This window comes from Sapajus apella, unplaced genomic scaffold (genome assembly GCF_009761245.1).
Source record: "Sapajus apella isolate SASKATOON/1434 unplaced genomic scaffold, GSC_monkey_1.0 scaffold2, whole genome shotgun sequence".
Taxonomy (NCBI): domain Eukaryota; kingdom Metazoa; phylum Chordata; class Mammalia; order Primates; family Cebidae; genus Sapajus; species Sapajus apella.
In genome coordinates, this window is record NW_022436942.1 from 57,261,298 (window position 1) to 57,282,142 (window position 20,845).

A 20,845-nucleotide genomic window follows, 5' to 3' on the forward strand; every position below is an offset into this window, starting at 1 on the left:
ACAATTACCATGTTGACAAATGTGACAGAAGTAATAGGAACAACATGCCTCCAGGATAGTGAACAGAATCAGCCTTACTCTGCATGATAGAGTGGGGCCAGTCTTCATTCATTCATTCAAAAGACATTGACTGCCTGCTAGGGGTGATTGAGCTGACTCTTAACGGATGAATAAGCATTTTCTAAGTGGCAAAGAGGCCAAAAAAGGCTGTTTTAGCTGCAGAACTAATACATGCACAGAGGCCTAGAAATGAGAATGTGGTGGGTTTGGTGGAGATGAGAATGGTAGGGTAGGATTGGAAGGTTGTGGCTTACTCTGCCAAGTTGGGATCCATCGGAAGCTTTTCACTAGAGACTAACACAATCAGAGCTGTGGTGCACAAAGATTGTTCTGGTGGTTGTTTATGAAGGAGGGACTGGAAGAGCTAGAGGCTGGATGTAGGGAGGCAAGAAGCTATTGTGCAAATCCAAAGGCGAGAGAGACCCAAAGCACCTGAGTTGAAGCAGAGGCATTGGAGAACAGGAGGAAGAGCCACAATGTCGATGAGGAAGAATTGAGAGGGTCCACTGACCGATCTGCCATGGAAGATGGATGAGAGATTCATAGATGAATGGGAGGATCCCATAGATGAAAAAGCCACTAAGATAAGAAACACTTGGGGGCGAAAGTGTTTTTGCATAAGCATAATGGAAATGCTTTTGGACATGCTTAGTTTGATAGCAGGTGGAGATGTCCAGTAGGGAATTAGAAATAAAAATCAGATCTGGAAATCCACCTACATACACTGGTGGCCAAGGAGATGTGAGCAGACAAGGTGGTTTAAGGCGTGAACAAGAAGAAGGTGAAAGACACACCACAGGGGAAGATGCAATCCCAAGGGGTGGGGCAGAAATAAGAGCCAATGAAGGAACTGGAATTGAAGTTGGAATATGCCCACAATGCATTATCACAGAAGACAAGGAGAGGTCTTAGAAGGTAGGAGCAGTGCCCGATGCAATGAAGACTAACAAGGCCTAAACGGTGTGCCTACCACAGTGGCTGGCACACACAGGAGCTGCTGCTTTCATTGGGCTTACTGGAAGGAATTCCTGGCTTTTGCAACAAGAAAAAATTGCTGCTGATTTGAGTGGCTTCAGGAGAATGGTGGCAGCAGCTGGAGAGGAGAACACAGTGAGCTGTGCAATAAATAGCAGTGAAAGGAAGCAGAGAGCTGGAACAATGGGCAGGTCAGGACACAAGCTCTTGAGCTGACATGAAGGCATCTGTGGTGGTTCCTGTCATGGTTCAAAGACTCCACATCAGATGTTCAGCTAAGTTGACCAAGAAAAGACAAGACAAAGGATAGTCATTTCTTTTTCATCCATGGGTCCCAAGAATCTCTGCTCTCCTAACTGAAGGCAGCGCTGTGGTGTCAGGGCTGCAGGCTGTGCACAGGCCTCTCTGAATGGCAGTGTTGGGGGTGGCCACACTTTCCAATCTGGAGCCCAAACTGCACTGCTCTCTCCACTGAGTCGCTTGAGAAGAAGCTGATGGATCCTGACCAGCCACGGAGTTCAAGGGTGGTGGGAAGTCTTCCAGGTAGAGGCCCTCCTTGAAGGTATTTATACTTCCTACAAGAGATAAGAATCCATCCTCTTTTAAAGGGGATTTCTCATGGTGTACTTTGACAGAGCTTCCAAAGAGGTTATTTCACACATAATTTTAGCTAAAGATGAAAATGCATAAAAAGAAGGCAAAGAGGCCAGGCACGGTGGCTCACGCTTATAATCCTAGCACTTTAAGAGGCTGAGGTGGGCAGATCACCTGATATCAGGAGTTCGAGACCAGCCTGGCCAACATGGTGAAACCCTGTCTCTATTAAAAATACAAAAATTAGCTGGGCATGGTGGTGGGTGCCTGTAATCCCAGCTATTCAGGAGGCTGAGGCAGGCGAATCACTTGAACCCAGGAGGCAGAGGTTGCAGTGAGCCCAGACTGCATCACTGCACTCCAGCCTGAGTGACAGACTGGGACTCCATCTCAAAAAAAAAAAAAAAAACAAAGAAAGAAAGAAAGAAAGAAAGAAAAAGAAAAGGAAAAAGGCAAAGATATTGAGTCTTTGGGGAGTCTAATAAGTACCCACTTCATTTCATGAAGGCTTTAAAGACATCAAAATGTGAGCACAGGGCTTCAGTCCAAACACAGGCAAAGTCCTTCCTTCCTCATTTTCTGTTCAGTGTTGTGATCACCATTCTTTTCTCCTTCCCAGGGACAAAGGTGCCTACTCTGAACATCAAGTTACTGAGCACGTGCTCTCAGGCAACATTGGTTTCTATGACCTATCTGCACGCTCTGCTGGATGTCTGTATAATTAATACTCCCATATGTTTCTGTTAAAAATTCAAGCTTTATTGATTTGTATAAGCAGAACTCTCTACTTCAGGCCCATCTCCCCAGTGAAAGATGCTCAGGGCGAACCTTATGTTATCGTTCTTTTGTTTCTAGTTGCTTTTACCTATGCCATGCTCTTTGTGGCATTTCTGAGGTTTCTCAACATTTTCAAATTTACTCTCCTTCAGAGCCAGCTTTACAGAAGAGACTAGTTTGTAATGAAGACTTCTGAGTACCTAAGCAGCTAATTACTCCTGGGTAAGACCCCAAACGATCTTAATTTTTACAGCATCTTGCTCTCCTGCAAAAAAGCATTATAGTGATAGTTAAATGTATTTTGTTCACAATTTCCCAAATTAAGTTGATCATCCTTTTATTATTCCAAGAGAAATGATATTTAGTTACATAGAGATGTTAATATTTCAGAAACCTAAAATAAAATGCAACATTTGAATTCTAAATTCAAAGGCAGTCTTTTCTTTAAACACTTGAGTTTATATTGTCTATAACCATTAAACAGAAAAAGGAATCAGAATTTCCTATCTGGAGGTGGCCACCTGAAATATCATTCTTAGTAAGTCATTGAATGCTTTTAGAGCATTTTTAAAAAGAAGAGATTCTGAAATCACCAAGAGAAAGAAATAACCATCTTTTTTTTTCCTCCTTTTTAATTTTAAATTGTGAACTGCTTGGCATCAGGTCAGAAATCATCACTGGTGCCTTAAAGCATGTTCTGAAAATAAGCAGGTTTTCCATTTTGAATGCAGAAGCAATAGTATGAAGCTCTCCTTTTCAGAGTGCATGAACTCTAATCTCAGAGCATGACTTTTCTGAGCGTGAATGAAAGCAGAGGAGTTTATGATGGGGAGCACTTCAGTTGTGAGCTGTAATGCTCATTGAATCTGGGGTGATATAACGTTCTGAGTAAAAATCATTAGTGCCCCCCCACCAGCAGAGACAGGAAAAACAGTGAGGCTAAACGTGGGAAGGATGCCACCAACCCTTCATTCTTACAATACCCCGATCGCTCCTAGTGTATCTGAAGCACAGGCTGGGGAAGGGATTTCTGGATGGTCTGTTGCCATCCAACTTACAGTGTATTTTTAACCTACACATGGCTATCCTGAGAATGCTTTCTAGTTAGATATTCAGGCCTGAGTCATAACTATTAATTTTGCCATAGAATATCTTCCTTAGAGTCAAAGCTTAATTATTATATTCCATTTCAGCAAGTAAATTAAAATAGGATCAAGCAATTACATTTGGTAGCCCTAAGTGACTTTCAAATGATTAAAAAACACATACAAAATAAGCATTATTGTGGTGATTCTGTAGGCAGTGAAACTAGCTAGGTTGTGGGATCTGAAATGAACTCTCACCCTTTGAAAGTGGGCTTAAAGGCCATTTTCTGGGGAAAGGCTTCTGTGGCCTCCCAGGCTGACAGGATGGCTTTCCTCTTGTTCCCCTCTCTGTCACTCTTCCAGTGCACTGCCCTGGGTCTCAGGGTGGTCTGCTTGCCTCCCTATGGGGAGTTCCTTGAGGACTGCCCACACCTTTCTTGATTCGTCTTCCCAGTAATGACTAGCACATAGTCTTACATTGAGCCCTATGAAGTTGCCATTTTTCAAGTCAAGAATGGCTAAGTACCAGCAATTTCATAGGATTCTATCTAATAGTTGCTGAAATCTATGACTGTTAAAGGAATGGGCCAGTGAATTAATGTATACAAAGAATGACAGCACCAGCCTCTCAACACGCTGTACAAAGAACTGCAGCACCAGCCTCTCAACATGCTGAGAGCTCAGCAAGCTTTTCAGAGAGCTCTGGTACCCAGAGCCAGCATGGAAGCCTTACAAAGCTTGCAGGAGGACCACAAATGTGATTAGAAGGTTAACAAGACATTCCTACAAGGTGGGCAGATCACCTGAGGTCAGGAGTTCGAGACAAGCCTGACCAACATGGTGAAACCCCCATCTGTAGAAAAAAGAAGAAAACCAACCAACCAACAAAAAAGATCCTGAGAGTTTTCAGTCTCAACAAGGCAAGGCTTAGGTCTTTGTTTCTGTGACAGCAAACAGGCTCAAATTACAAGCATTAAGAAGAAAAGGCCTCTTACTGAGGGCAGCTGGGAAGTTTTCCCCTCTAGACCTCTTTAAAAATAGTGTGGGTTCTCATCTGTCATTAATGAGGCTAAATGACCTCACAAGGACTTTTTGGTCATAGGAGCTCTGGCACAAGGGCTGGGGGAACGGAGAACCTCAGACCAGGTGACAAGAACAGACAGTGGGCAAGCAGCCATTGAAACCACACCTCCTGCCTACGACAAGGCTGTTGTACTGCCTCTGTAACTCACATGCTCTGGGGCCCAAGTCTGGCACAGCACAAAGCAGTCCCCTCCATTTCTAGATGCTGCTGATGCTGCATGTCTGGGACCACACTTTGAGAACTACTGCTCTAAAAATGCGGTCGATCAGTTTGATTGAAAGTTACTGTCAGAACCATTCTCTGTTGCTATGCATGTACATTCGCTGTCCTGCATCCTACATTAATTCAGAAAGCAGCTAGTTTATCAAAACACACTGTTCTCCACTTGACAAGTGATTTCCAAAATTCCTTAGTTAGCATTTAGCTACAGCTCTTGGTCTTGAGAGCAATTAACGAGAATTATTTAATTCTTCATGATTTCTCAGGGACTGTGAATGGATAAAACATTCTTCGCATAAAATAAAAAGTTCAGGTCATAAAGACAGATTCAAGAGTTACATCTAGAACAGATGTTGGCTGGGTGCAGTGGCTCACATCTGTAATCCCAGCACTCTGGGAGGCTGAGACAGGGGCAGATCACTGAAATTCAGGAGTTCGAGGTTAGCCTGGCCAACATGGTGAAACCCTGTCTCTACTAAAAAGAAAAAAAAAATTAGCCAGGTGTGGTGGCGGGCACCTGTAGTTTTAGCTACTCAGGAAGCTAGGGCAGGAGAATTGTTTGAACCTGGGAGGCGGTGATTGCAGTGAGCCAAGATTACACAACTGTACTCCAGTCTGGGTAACAGAGTAAGACTCAAAACAAACAAACAAAAACTCCCCCCAAACAATGATAGATTTAGTAAGATCAGGGATCATGCTGAAGATGTGTAGTTTTTTTTTTTTTTTTAATAGACGTTCCAATATTCTCCCTCAAATTAAGCACAAACTCTTAAGAGATGTGACAGGCAAACATGAACACATGCTTGTATACTGCCTCTGGGAGTGTAATCTGGAATAAGGTTTCTGGAAGGCAATTTGGGAATAGTTACCCAAAGTTTCAGTGTGTATACCCTTTGATCCAGCCATTCTAAATTTAGTGGCTCATTCTAAGGAAATAAACCAATTTCAAAAGATTCAGGTAAAGGGTGTTACCGATAGTACTGGCTATCACTTGAAAAAAATTGGAAATGACCTGATGACCAACAAAGAGAATTGGTTAAGGAAGTTTGGTTCAATTATGGATTGGAATGCTGTAATCGACTACCACAAACAATACTGGGGATGAAGATATATGGGAATAAATATATTTCAGAATATATTATTGTATTTAAAATACATGATAAAACAGTGGGTATGGAATATTTCCACTTCTTACTAGAAAAATAGTGCCTACAAATGCATAAATAACTGGTCTGGAGGATTACACAAGAATAAGATGTTAACAGGGAGGGATTTATCACTTCTAGGTGGTAAAATCACAGTTGTTTTTATTTCTTGTTCTTGTATTTCTATTTTAGAAGTGAATAGTAATGAACGTGTATTGCTTTTGTAATAAACTTTTTAAAATGTATGATTTTAGTTAAAAACACCAATTGCATATGTGTGAAAAAACACATTGATTGAATCTATCACTTATAAGTGCAACTTCTGTGTTTTCTGGGGGTGTGTATAGTCATCCTGAGTTTATGAAGGGACCCACTGAGGATCTCCTTCCACTGGGAGCAAGGAGCAGTAGTCAGCAAATGAGAACACAGGATGGTATGTTTGGATTCCTGGGTAGTTCCATTCCTTCCTTGCTGTGTGGCTAGGTACTGAACCTCCCTGTGTCTTTACCTCATCTGTAAACGGGTATGTTAATATAGCATCTACTTTTTAGAGTTGTTGTGAGAACTACACAGGATCATTCAGCACCTAGTGGGTAGTGAACATCAATAGATTTTAGCTATTACTGTTTAAAAACAATTTTCTTTTGGTAGAGACGGGGATCTTATTGTGTTGACCAAGCTGGTCTCAAACTCCTGGCCCCAAGAGATCCTCCTGCCTTGGTCTCCTAAAGTGCAGGGACTACAGGTATGAGCCACCTTGCCTGGCCAGCTATTATTGTTATTCTGAGGATGGATGGTTTCACTTAGAAAGTCCCTCTCCACAGCAAAGCACTGGCAAAAGAGAGCAGAAGCAAAACTGAAATCTGTGTGCATAATTGAACACTCTCCAGGCTACTTGTTATCATGGGAGGGAAACGGTGGATGCAACAATGAACACTCGGTGGATCAATATATCTGGGCCAATGACAAGAGACTCAGTCAATCAACATGTTTAGAAAGAGTTTAAGACAAGTGGGAATTAAAGACAGAAGCAGCCTAGGAAATCTTTCAGTGATGGAAGTAGTGAGAGTGTTTTATGGGAGAAAAGTTAGCAACAAGAGCAATAAAAAATAATAAAGAGAATTGGGGTTTGAAAACAATATGAAATAAGATGGTTGGTGCTCTTTAGCCTTCTAGGGTAGACCCATAAGAAAGCATTCACAATGGGAAAGGCACATGTGAGCAAGGATCAACAATAAGGAATTAGATATGTGGCTTTTTCTTTCTGGGGATTGCTTGCTGTTCAATTGACATACAACACACATTTATGGGCGTAGAAGCTGTATTCTCTATGACTCCTGCAGTATTTGGGAGAAAGTGAAAGAAAATATTTGATGCTTCCATGAAACTGGGCAACAGAGACTTTTTTTTTTTTCTTTTTAAAGATGGGGTCTGGCTATGTTTCCCCCCAGCTAGGATGCAGTGGCTGTTCACAGGTGTGATCATAGCGTAGTATAGTCTCAAACTCTTGGGTTCAAGCAATCCTCCTGACTCAGCTTCCCAAGAAGCTGGTACAAGAGTATGTCACTGTGCCCGGTTCAACAGACTTTTAAAAAATAGTTGTTCAAAAGTTTTTTCCTAGCCTGGTTCCTAAGAAGTAATTCTTGAAGTTATGTCTGAAAAGGACAATTTGTCACAGAAGGAATTTGTATGAGGACAGAGGAATGAAACATGATTTTAGTTTGAGTACCTTCTAAGAGCAAAGAGACTTTTACATTTAGTATTTCTATCTAATTTTAAAATCCAACTTTTAAAAAGCTGTCTAACCCATTCCCACTATTGTTTCCTAAAACACATAAAAAAAAAAAAGAAAAGTCTTCATACTTCAACTAAGGCACAAATTATTATTTGGAAATTTGTGTATTTGAAAATTCACACCTTAGAAGTGCTTCTGGATTGAAAGTTTAAAATCATACAAAATTAAGAGGAATAGATTCAATGAGAACTATGGGGAAACTATCTAAATGCTTTGGGAAATAAAAGTTCCAAAACTCAAATATACCAGATTTGCTTATTTCTGACTTAAAATTAATCTTAAAATGTTTCCTTTCTTATACCAGGAAGGCAGATTTCTACTTTATCTTAGTTGAAAACAGATATTTTTTCTTTTTTGGGAAGGATTATTTAAAAAAATATTAACTGACACATAATAACTGTACATATTTATGGGGTACAATGTGATATTTCAATATATGTATATATTGTGTAATGACATATCAGGGTAATTTCATACCTAGAATCTCAAACATTTATCATTTCTTTGTTTTCAGGATGTTCAAAATCCTCTTCTAGCTATTTTGAAGTAGATGGTAGAGTATTTTGGCTACAGTCACCCTACTGTGCAATTGGGCTCCAGAACTGATTTTTCCTATCTAATTGTAAGATTGTTCCCATTGAGCATCCTCTCCCTATTCCCCTCCTCCTCATCTACCCTTCCGTGGCTCTGGTAACCACTGTTCTATTCTCTACTTGCATGAGACCAACCTTTTAGATTCCACGTGTTAGTGAGATCATGCGGTATTTGTCTGTGTCTGGCCTATTTTACTTAACATAATGTCTTCCAGGTTCATCTATGTTGTCACAAATAACAGGATTTCATTCTTTTCCCTGAACAATATTTTACTGTGTGTATATACCACATTTTTTTAACCCATTCATCTGTTGATGGACACTTAATTTTAAATAGACACAGCTTGGTTCTACATCTTGGCTACTGTGAATAGTGCTAAAGTAAACATGAAAGTATAGATATCAACATATTGATTTCATTTCCTTTGGATGTATACCCAATACTGAGATTGCTGGATCATATAGTATTTCTATTTTTAATTTTTAAGAAGCCTCCATACTGTTTCCATCATGGCTCAGTATACTAATTTACACTCCCACCAACAATATACAAGGGTTCTCTTTTCTCCACATTCTCACCAATATTTGTTATCTTTTGTCTTTTTGATAATAGCCATTCTAAATGGAGTAAGATGTGGTTTTGCTTTGCATTTCCATAACGATTTGCTTTGTGGATTTGCTTTGCATTTCCCTAATGACTAATGATATTGAGCATATTTTCATATACTTGTTGGCCATCTGAATGTCTTCTTTTGATAAATGTCTACTCTGGTCATTTGCCCATTTTTAAGCAGATTATTTGTCAACTCAAAACGGATTAAAGACTTAAATATAAGACCCGAAACTACTAGATGAAAACATTGGAGAAACATGTTGTGACATTGGACTGGGAAATAATTTTTTGGATATGACTCCAAAAGCACAGGCAACAAAAGCAAAAATAGACACATGGGATTACATCAAACTAAAAGGCGTCTGCACAGCAAAGGAAACAAGAGCAGCAAAGGAGACATCTTACAGAATGGGAGAAAATATTTGCAAGCTATACATATGACAAGGATTAATATCCAGAATTTATAAATTCTGGATGCAATATCAAAACAACAAATAATCCAATTTTTATTTCTTTTTAAGAGAAATTTCCTTGAGAACAAACACCTGTGAATGATACTAACCACAAACTATGGAATTAGAGAAAGTAAGACTGCAGAGCGTATTAAATTGAACCTAATGGCTTACCTCTTACAGTAGCAGATGTTTCCTAATTGTATATTTAATTAGGGAAGTGATGTATTACTGTATATTAGTGAAAATTAAGCCCTGGGGCAAAATTCAGGGTTGAGGGAGGGATATGTGTAAGCCTAGGGAGGCAAAATTGAACAGTAGACCCTCATCTGGCCAGAGCAAATCCTTCACTTCACCAAAAATTGTATGTCTTGGAATCTTTGAAGTGGAAGTTATTCATATCAAAATAACAACAACAAACCAACCTACTGAAAATTCAAAGCAATATACTTATGGTTTTGTAAAATCCAGTTCCATGGACACATTATTTAAAAGAGGTAACTCTTGATTTATTAGTGAACTTCTCCAAAGAATATGAAGTTGCAAAATTATATATATAATCTTATCTACATTTCCTTTCTTCATTTTTCTCTCTTTGGCAATGGCCTTTAAAAACTGGACAATTATAGGATTCTTAGGGTTAAATATATGAATGAATGGATGGATGATTTACTTATCTACATATTCATTCATTCATTTTTTTTTTTTTAAGAGATAGGGTATCATTACATTGCCCTGGCTGGCCTCAAGCTGCTAGGTTAAAATGAGCTTCTTGCCTGAGTCTCCACAGTAGCTTAGGACTACAGGTGCATGCTACAGTGTCTGGCTTAAGGTTTTAAATACTCTCTTACATATTGTGTGCTTAGAGAAGCAGGAAAATGGGTAGGACACTGATTTTATACCTGGGGAAAGACAAATGAAATAATCCAAGGCAAATATGTGAACATATGAATTCACTCATTTTTCAAACATCTGGAGGAAGAGGCCAATATGTTTTAGAACCCAGGAAGTGGAGGGTGTAATGAGCTGAGGTTGTACCATTGCACTCCAGCCTGGGTGACAACAGCAAAACTCTGTCTCAAAAAAAAAAAAAAAAATAGACTTCCTCTCAAGCTTGGTGTTTGGTTGGTGGGGACCCACGTGGGTTCAACATGCGTACTGAGAAGTGCTGCTTCTATTCAGGGTCCATCCACCCTGGCCACAGCATGATGTTCGTCTGCAACAACTGCAAGGTGTTCAGATTTTGTAAATCTAAATGTAATGAAAACTTTAAAACGAAGTACAATCTTGCAAAGTTAGGTGGGTCAAAGCATTCCGGAAAGCAGCTGGTAAAGAGCTTACAGTGGATAATTCGATTGAATTTGAAAAATGTAGAAATGAACCTATCAAATATCAGTGAGAGCTATGGAATAAAACTACTGATGCAGTGAAGAGAGTTGAAGAGATCAAACAGAAACGCCAAGCTAAATTTATAATGAACATATTGAAGAAAAATAAAGAGCGATAGAAAGTTCAGGATATCAGGGAAGTCATGAAAAACATCCATCTTATCTGAACCCCTCTTGCAGGCAAAGGGAAGTAGCTGGAAGAGAAAATTGTTACAAAAGGATGTGAACGTGGAAGATGCTTCTGAAAAATATCTGTAACCATTTCTTTTATGTACATTTGAAAATGCCCTTTGGAGACTTGAAACTGCTAAATTATTAGTTTTTTACATAAGTTCACTTAAATGAAAAGTGATTATACTTTCCTACATTGCCATCTACAAAACATCAGATATTACGGATGTTAGATTGCATCTCAGTGTTACCTCTTCAATGATAGATGTATTTATATAAATCATGGAAATTCTACTTATGGCCTGGTGCAGTGGCTCAATCCTGTAATCTTAGCACTTTTGGAAGCCAAGCAGAGTGGATCATTTGAGGACAGGAGTTCAAGACCAGCCTGGCCAACATGGTGAAACCCTGTCTCTACTAAAAATACAAAAAATTAGCCGGGTGTGGTGGTACATGCCTGTAATCCCGGCTATGCTGGAGGCTGAGGAGAATCGCTTGAACCTAGGATGTGGAGGTTGCAGTGAGCCAAGCTTGTGCCACTGCACTCCAGCCTGGATGACAGAGCAAGACTGTGTGTCTCAAACCAAAAAAAAAAAGAAGAAAAAAATTATTCTTATAGCTATAGAACTGAATAACTGAATCGTGGACATAAAATGGTTATGCCACTTGGATAATAGCACTAGGCAGCATTTGTATAATAAAATGGCAAAAATTCATGGCTAGTGATGTGTAAAATATTATTCCCTTTATTAATGTTATAGAAGGGGGGATACAACAAGGAACTAACAATTTTTATTTTGATTTTGGTATTTCCTGTTTGCTTTATTTGTACCTTAGAAGAGTATAATGACATTGTCTGGTGAAGCCTAATTATGCCTAATTATGCTGGACTGTTCTGACCTGGTTTAAGCCTTCTGATAAGCAGTTGTGGATGTTGGGGATGAGAACTGAATACTCTTTGCCTGGAATGACACTACACTCTAGAATTTCCACTTTGGAGAATACTCAGTTCTAACTTGTGATTCCTAAAGTAGAACAAACTTTATTTTTCTAGCCAAGCTATGATCTAGAAACAGAGGAATCCCAGTGCCTTTTAAAAGTTATTATGTGGTTTTCTTTTAAAAAGCTCCTGTTTTTGGAAAGTAGAATTTATGGGTATAACATCTGTTCATTATTTGCACATAAAATAAAGTCATTTAAAAAGTTAAAAAAAAAAAAAAACCCAGGACAATGAATGTTCCCACTAGCACACTGGAGAAGCAGTCCAGTCTCTGGATTCACAGTGTGGGTAGTGAAGTGGACTGCCTGGGTTCAAATCCTGGCTCTGTCACTTGCTGTCTGCGTGACCTTGGGCAAGTGACTTAACATATTCTCTTGGTCTTTGTTTTCCCATATGTAAAGTGGGAGCAATGGCAATACCTACTTCATGGACTGAATGAACTAATGCACATTATTCACTTGTGCAGGTCAGGGTGTACAGCTCTCAACTGCTACCTGTTATTAGCCCTAAGAACCAGATTTTAGGAGGTCATGAGTATATGTCATTTTTAAGATCATCTATTATGATCCCTTGGGCAGGTGGCAACTTGAAAATGCTTCTATGGTGATAATTCTACCACTTTGGGGTAATTAAATATGCACGTTGGCTTCCTTCACTGGATTGTGAACACAGTGAATTTCAGTCATTTTTGTTAACAAAGTACATTGAAGGAAACATTTCTCAGAATCAGGAACCACACTGATTTACTTATTACTAGGACAGACATTTTAATTTTGGCTAAAATGCATATTTTGAACAGAAAATTTTTTCAATTAAAAGAATATTAAATGGGTAACTCTTAATCTACAATACTTTGGCCTAATAATACTCCCACGAATCAACTTTTTAGATCATCTATGTCCTAAAGTATTTTTCATGGGGAGTTTTGATTGTATTGGGACTTTTGGCTGAAACACCAGCATGCTGAGAATAGAAAAAACAGCAACTTGGGGTTCAAACTGAAAATTAGCTGCAAGTTGAGATCTACATCATTTATAGTTGGTGAAACTTCTAATTCACAACAGAATAGTTCCAGATAGCAGATCAACCCTATGTTTCTGGTTTTGAAAGACTCTGGTGAATGTAGTGAATACAGCCTTAGCTACTTTATCAAGAACTGAGACTTATTTAATCAAGATGGAAAATAATGGTTTATGATAGTCCAAGAACTAATGAAGTTTCTATTTTCATGTAAACTACTTAAGCACCAAGGGCAGCAAACCAGAAAAATGCCCCCCAAAACAGAAGAATGGCTTCTAACTATATGGTTTTTTCTAAGTTTCATTTTAAGCAACAGACAAGTATTTAACTAAATTATTCTCTACTTAGACTACTAAAATGGCTTTTCTATTGCTATCAGGATGTAATTTCAGATTCACTCAATTTCATGAAATTGACTGAGATTCAAATCATAGATCTGGTATATTTTAAATGATGCTGCATGCACTAGGCAATATTGATACCGATTATGACACTGGAGCAGCTGGACTCAGGTAATTTAGTTAACAGTATTAAATCAGAGATGTGAAATTAATTTATTAGCCATGTTCATGAATATTTCTAAAATTATTATGAGGCCTGATAAATGAAAACTTTCCCTTTTTTGTATTGTTCACTGGTGACACAAATCAGGCCAGATAAATACTTAGAATACAATATTTCCATAGTTATAAAACCAGAAAGAACTCTAAAGTGTATCTAGTCTAATGTTTTCATTTTCTAAGTAAGAAAACAGAGTATCAGGAAAAGCAGAAGAATGTAATGGTTAAAATCCTGGGCTCTGGTCAGAAAGACCTGACCAGAGGGTCTGCCTCAGATTGGAAAGTTATTCTCTGTGTTACCTTGAACAAGCTATTCAACCATTTTAAGCCTCAATTTCTTCGTCTGTAAAATGGGGACAATAATTGTACTAGGGGACACTGTAATGACTCAGTAAATGTTAGCAACTATAATATTATTTTTATGAACAACAAGTGACTCCTAAGGCAAATAAGCAGCAACAGAACTAAAATTCAGAGTTTCTGACAGATACAGAAGTTTTTTTTTTTTTAAATCTAAACACAGTACCTAAGTTAAAAATTCACGGGTACTGACAATTTAAATATTATATAGCTCTATATCAAATAGAAAGATAACTATTTCAGTCTTTTTTGCTATTGAATTGATCAGAATATTAAATTAGTGATTACATACTTAAGTCTCAATTTCACCAAGATTCACACATATTTAGCTTTCCATAAACAATGGATATTTCATGTTTACCTTCATAGCTGCTTCAGTGTAATTATATGCTTTTAAAGTATTTCCCACCAAAAGCTGCTCATATAAAATAAAGGACAAGGTATACTGGTCATAAATAAAAGTCAGGATTCCACTTACTAATGAGCTTAAATTTGACTTTAGTTAGATGCTATATTGAAAAAGCCCGATATTCTTGATTTGTACAGTTACTCGGATATCATCATATGTTCTATACACCTGCTATGGAGGAAGCAAGAACGAGGGACACACAAAAGACAAACAGTAACTCTCCTTTACTTCAGCTACTAGAAATAGGATAGAGATGCTTTGGCTAAAATAGACTCTTGGAATCAAGCAGCCACTAATCACAGACATTTGGAATTGCCCTTTTTTTTTTTTTTTGAGACAGAGTTTCACTCTTGTCACCCAGGCTGGAGTGCAATGGCACAATCTTAGCTCACTGCAAGCTCTGCCTCTGGGTTCAAGCAATTCTCCTGCCTCAGGCTCTCGAGTAGTTGAGATTACAGGTGCATGTCACCACACACAGCTAATTTTTGTATTTTTAGTAGAGAAGGGGTTTTGCCATGTTGGCCATGCTGGTCTCGAATTCTTGACTTCAGGTGATCCACCCGCCTTGGCCTCCCAAAGTGTTGGGATTATAGGCATGAGCCACTGCTCCCGACCTGGAATTGCCATTTTGGTCAACATTTGCACTTAAATAGTTCATTGTACTCAAAGTTGAATATTTTTCTTAAAATTAAAAAAAAATGAATAAGAAATTGCATAAATAATATTAGCTTTATAAAATATGCTCCTAATACTTCTGCTTTTGATCATTTTAGTTAATTGGTAATCTTTTCAGTAAATATTCTCAGACTATCGAGTGCTTAAAACCTTTTCTTATAATAAGTTAAAGATCATTTTTCTCCTAATCTCGAGAAGAATACAATTAATTTAAAATCTTTAAAAATAATTAAGAACAAATGTAACACAGTACAAATACAGCAAATAGACATTAATTATAGTGAGAAATACAGCAAATAGACGTTAACTATAGTGAGATAAGTTCAAGTATAAACATGCGGAAAGCCTGAGCACCTTTTTATGTAATACCAATGTGATTCAGCAGACCAGAAGATGAAGAAAATAGTAATTTGAAAGGTGGCAATTTGTATCCATACCCAGTATTTAGTATTTCAGCTACTAGAAATAAAGAAGTTTGGCAGACTTACCCGCATTTTTGCACAAGCATCTTGGGTTGACTCTGTCCCCCTAAGCTCTTTTATCAGCATAGAACCTAAATACTAAAATACAAAAAAATTCAATGATTTATGAAATAGAATATAAATATGAGTAACATTTTAACAACAAATTGTGGTAGTATTACTGGCTAGGTTTCCTGGCTGTAAGTTGTTGCATAACTTTAAAAAACTGATAGTAACTAATCCTAACAAATAAATGCATTCATAGAGAAAATGCAGCAGAATTAACCATAAGTTCAGGGGGCTGTCATTGCTCTTTATAATGAAACTGCAGCATCTTCTAAAGATGACATCTTTCAAATCATATTTAACTGCAAAATGGGGCATCTAAAAATGTTTTCCCCTTTTTTTTTTGAGGCAGCAATGTCTGCAAAAATAAATCACACTACTATCTCTGTAATTACAGGGTTGCATGAGACAGCTGAGAAACTAAGCAACATGTCCCCCATTTGGGCTTATTCTGCTGCATAGGTAATTAATGTTAGGCTCTTAGGCGGAGATGCAGTTTTGGACCTTTTTCATTCAACAGCTGTGTGCCCTATGGTTGATCCACCTGAGAACGAGATTTGAGGGTGGGGGAAGGGAGAATGGCTTTCTCAGTTGTTTCACAGGGGAAAAGAGTTGGGTTCCTGGGGCAAAGTGCTACCTGGAAGGCTGAATGGAGGTAGAAGGATGACAAAGTCTTCTCCCAAGAATTGTCAACCACTTTGCTGTTAGAAGATCACATCCAATACTACATCGTCCTGGTACAAAATGTCCCTCGTTCTCCAGCTTCTGGCTGGGGGCAAATGGTTTTAAACAAAATGTCTGATTTGCCCATCAACTGACTCCTCTTCAACCTTTTGAAGCTTTAGTAGGGTCTTTTCCTTTTGTCATTTCCCCCGCTCCGTGCCCTTCTTCCCCCAACCCCCAAAGAGCACTATATATGTTGTTTAAAAAAGTGAATCACAATAATTATTTTAGAAGATATTTGATGGACACTTCCTGACAAGACTGGAGATACCCTAGTGCTGTGCAGAGACGGGGATAGGAACCTGTCTTGTGGACCAGGGAAGTCCCTGATTTGAAGAGGATGTGAGAGGACGCAATAGCAGAAGGTGTGGTCAGGACCTTGGAGAAAGGCATGTTCAGAAAGTCTCAGGGACTTGGGGTTTGAGTTTTGGAGGAAGGAGCCATTTCAATCCTACAGGTTTGGGCAATACCATTGAAATAAATCCAAAGCTGCAATATAAGCAAGCAGTAAAAGAGGGGCAGAAAGCAGAAAATGGAAAAAAAAAAAATAAAAAAAAAGCCCAACAGCTATAAGATAACCACAATATCCATCTTAATCAAATGAAGGTGAAATTCATTATCTTTTGGCAAAATCCTTATCTTTTAAGCTATCGGAGAAGTTTGTCCTATTGAAATGTTTCTTTTAGGAGAGCCAGTTTCAATGCACTGCTGAAGGTTCAGCCGCTTTTTCTGTTGTTGTCATGACAACCACCACCTGACCCAAAACCTACAGTATCTTTTGAACATTTACCTGTTCCTATTACATTTCTCAGCTAAGTATAATTAGTTCCCCTCTTCTGAGAAAAACAACAACAACTATAAAAGCAAAATGGTATAATCCTATTGACGACAGTGAAAAGAATCTGGTATTTACAAAAAGTGGTAGACCCAATGTTTTGAGACCCAATGTCTGGTGAGTGAGCAGAGATGTATATATGTGCCATATCTGTACTCATTTCAAGATTGTGCTTTATCACATTTCTTTAAAAACATACAACTACATAAGAAGTCACAATAGGCCTTAAATTTACAAGATTAAAAAGGTTTTAAAGCTCTAGTTATTTGGACTTTCTCTTTGGATAGAAGGCTACTTTAAGAAAAAAGTGAAGAGAAAAACACTTGAAAAATTTCAGTCATGGATATGGATATTTTGGTATATTTTCAACATAAATGCAAACAAACCAAAACATACCCCCATCTCCACTTGGGCCCAAATATTGAATTGAGGGTAACTTACAAAAGCTTTGTAATCACATGACTGGAAGATAAGCTTTTCTGGGTGATGCTGCCAGTACTGTACCGGAGTGGAGGCTGTGGCTTCATTTGGAGGTCGCAAGGTAATGGAAGGTTCTCCCCAGTCTCCTGTCTGAAAATGACATTTATTCTAGAGGCAGTATGAGCAGTCAGTAAAGTTCATTCCCTATAGCTACCCTAAGCTTACCTTACACACATGTGCTGTGAATGTGCCAATGCATTTGGGTGTCTTATGTGAATATAAATACTTTGACTGGTTATTACATTTTTATGTGTATTAGCATATTTCTCAAGGCTGAGTTAATTTTTGAGGTGTGGAGTTGAATTATTCTATTTTTAGCGTGACACCCTAAGCTAAGTCACTTTAAAATAAAACATGAAGATATTCATAAATGATTTACCAATTCACAATTTTCCATCCAACAGCAAAGGACATACAATCTTTGAAAGAATTTTCTATCTGTTTTTAAACTTGACTGAAATTTTTAGTTTCAATTGCTTTCACATTCAGAACACACAGTTCTATAAATTTCAGTTCCCAAATATGACATGTACTAGCCACTTTGAATAATTTTAGATCTCTGGAGAAATGGTAGTGTAAGCATGATGCTAAACAAAATTTTTAAAGAAAAATTTACTAATAGGTGACAACTAGTTTCTCTCATCTGAATTCAGTTCCACTGATTTAATGACATTGTGATTGTCTCAGATGTATTCAGCTGCTTTCCTCAGAAAACGTAATGTACCAATGAAGACTAAACAGGGAAATGCCAAGTTTGGTCACATGTACTTTGAGGATTCTGATTCACAAATTCAAGCACATTCCCAAATAATGGTGTATCATATAATACAGACCTAAAACAGGAGGACCGCCCATCATTTCATTTATCATTTTCCATGACGTTAACCTCAAACTGTTTCATCACTGTAATAGCTTAGTTTGAGCATCTATAAAGTCAAAGGTCAGTGTTGGCAGGTATTTTCTGGGCTCTACTCTGATTTATATACTACACCTGAGATGTTTCTTACTCTTTCTCCTGGGAAAGATTTGGATTCTTCAAAACTCAGTTCTTGATTATCAAATGGACGTAACTAAACAATAGGCAAATTTCTAGAGTTACTCTCTTCTAACTAGATTTGGCTATATATAGAACTATAAGAAATTACTTTTCTCAGGACATGGAAGAGTGTAAAAAGGTCTCATAAACTCCAAAACCAAATAAAACCTTGGTTAGAGACCAAGATCCATAGACGTGCTAGCAAGTGTGCTGACACACTGTGGGATTTCTTAAGGAGAATTTTTAAGGAGTCTAGGACAAGAATGCAAAAATTTGGATGCAGGTGTATGTTCTGGGAGAGAAAGGAAGTTCACTGCTTTCATTAAATTCTTTGAAATAGTCTAGAAACTCCAAAGGATTAAGAACCACAGTTCTCTAGGAATGGCGTAAATAGGGGACATATTTTGGGGAGGAGAACTAGCTCTCCAATTTTCTTTGTGCAGTTTGGACTTACAGTAGGTGGCATATGAGGTAGCTGCCAATGATAAAAAGTCCTTTCTAGAGGACTTCAGTAACGCACAGCCTTTAAAAAAAAAAAAAAAAAAAGCAGTGGAGTGCTTGGCTTTTCTCGAGATGGGTCACTTCGAATTGCAGGAATAGCAAAAGAGCAAAGTTAGCATCACGCTATTTCCTTGGCTTCTCACTGTAGTTAGTGTTGACCAGTTGGAACTCCTTCAGCTCCTTGCTCCTGCTCTGTTCTCAGTCACTCTCCATGTTAGTTTTGTTTTGTTTGCTGATTTACTTTTACATTGCCTGATCTTCCTATTCCGTCAGTATTTTTGATTTTTGTACACATTTATGGGGTATATGTGAAATTTTGTTATATGTATATTGTCTGTTGGTATTGTTAAGACTTTGCTTGCAATATTAATTTTAGCATTTTTGTCTGTTTTATTATCCATCCCTGACTCATTAAGTTTTTCTTTTATATTTATATGAATTTTTAGTATGTAAAAGTGATAACTGACTGCAATTCTAAAATTAGATTGAGTTTTCCTTTGGCTTCTTATTTTGAATTTTTCTTTTCCTTCCTTCTCAAATGGCTGGCTCTTTATTCTCTCTCTGGTCTTTATTTCAACTGGCTGTAACTTTCAAAAAACTCATATAAAATTCAAAATATAGGATATGTGGATTTCAATATCATTTTGAAGCTGAGTGTAACAGCCTTTAAGTGATAATAGCTTAAAACTCTGGAAACATGCAGCTATGGGTTCTTAAACAAAAGCTTTACCCAAATCTAGCAAATCATCCTCTAATCTTCCCCATTAAACTTCTCCCTCCTTCTCCCGCTCCCTCGATAAAGCAACAACAACATGGCAAACAGGTATTGTACATTTAGGTCACAGGTAACACTGTTAACAAAACAACAGAAGTTTGCATGCAACTCCGTGGAATGATACAAAAGGAGGAGCTGGTTGGCTTCCAAAGATCCTTTGATCCAGTGTCTGCTGATGTGACAACTCAAACCAAGCATCAGATCTTCATGTGAGCCCTATTACAGTTAGCAGAGGTAGACCTTGGCCAAGCTCAACAGGCAGTTTTCAAAAAAGTCTGAACATGGCATGAGCTGGGGGTGCCATAAGTTGCAGGGCCAGGGCTGGGAATAGGGTTAGGGGTGGGAATGAGTTGCAGGAAGCTAGGGTTATGGAAACATTTCACATGTTAGTACATTAAGCATGCAGGTCATATGCAAACTCATTCTCTAATTGTTCAATTAACTCACACACTTTTATAATTAAACTTTAATGTGAGTTCCATACATTTAAAGCCAGAGCTTCAGCCAAATGCTGATCCAAATATTTACATCATCCACATAAGTTGTAGCAGCCATTGTGGGAATAACAAGCCCCAGCACATACATTCCACTCTCAGTCTGGAAGTCAGTCACTGAAATCCCTTTGATAACCACTTGAAGAAATTAGTGGAACATTCACTTAACTCTGTTTAGAAAGCGCCATCATCTGCTCTCCTATGACTCCACTTTGTCCAAAAATCACAACTACTTGCTTTGAATTCAGCGTGATCTGATAGAACCTTCCCTAGGTGCTAAGGTGGAGATAATTATAAGCAAAAGAAATAGAATCCTTATTTCATTTTCTTTGTGGTCTTCAAACATTGTTTCAGTCCAAATATTGTTAAATTCCCAATGGGGACTGAATCTATCTTTCTGGAAAGAGACACTGAATTTTATCATATTTAGTGCTATTTCCAGAAATTCATTTTGAAATAGAGGGAAAAGTGTTCTTAAGATTGAATTTATAAGAAAATA

The 20,845-nt window shown here is 38.0% G+C and overlaps 1 protein-coding gene and 1 pseudogene across 45 annotated transcripts in view; one reads left to right on the forward strand and one right to left on the reverse strand.

The window, feature by feature from the left end:
* The window catches only part of ANKS1B (ankyrin repeat and sterile alpha motif domain containing 1B), a 1,261,971-nt gene that overhangs the window by 50,462 nt on the left and 1,190,664 nt on the right, over positions 1-20,845 (reverse strand). For all 45 annotated transcript variants that reach the window (XM_032285364.1, XM_032285340.1, XM_032285282.1 and 42 more), the window contains 2 exons: positions 17,502-17,630; positions 15,464-15,535 (listed from right to left, as the gene is read on the reverse strand). In XM_032285364.1, the coding sequence (XP_032141255.1) occupies positions 15,464-15,535; positions 17,502-17,630 (201 nt within the window). The remainder of the gene's footprint in view (positions 1-15,463; positions 15,536-17,501; positions 17,631-20,845) is intronic.
* LOC116556314 lies at positions 10,353-11,168 on the forward strand (annotated as a pseudogene).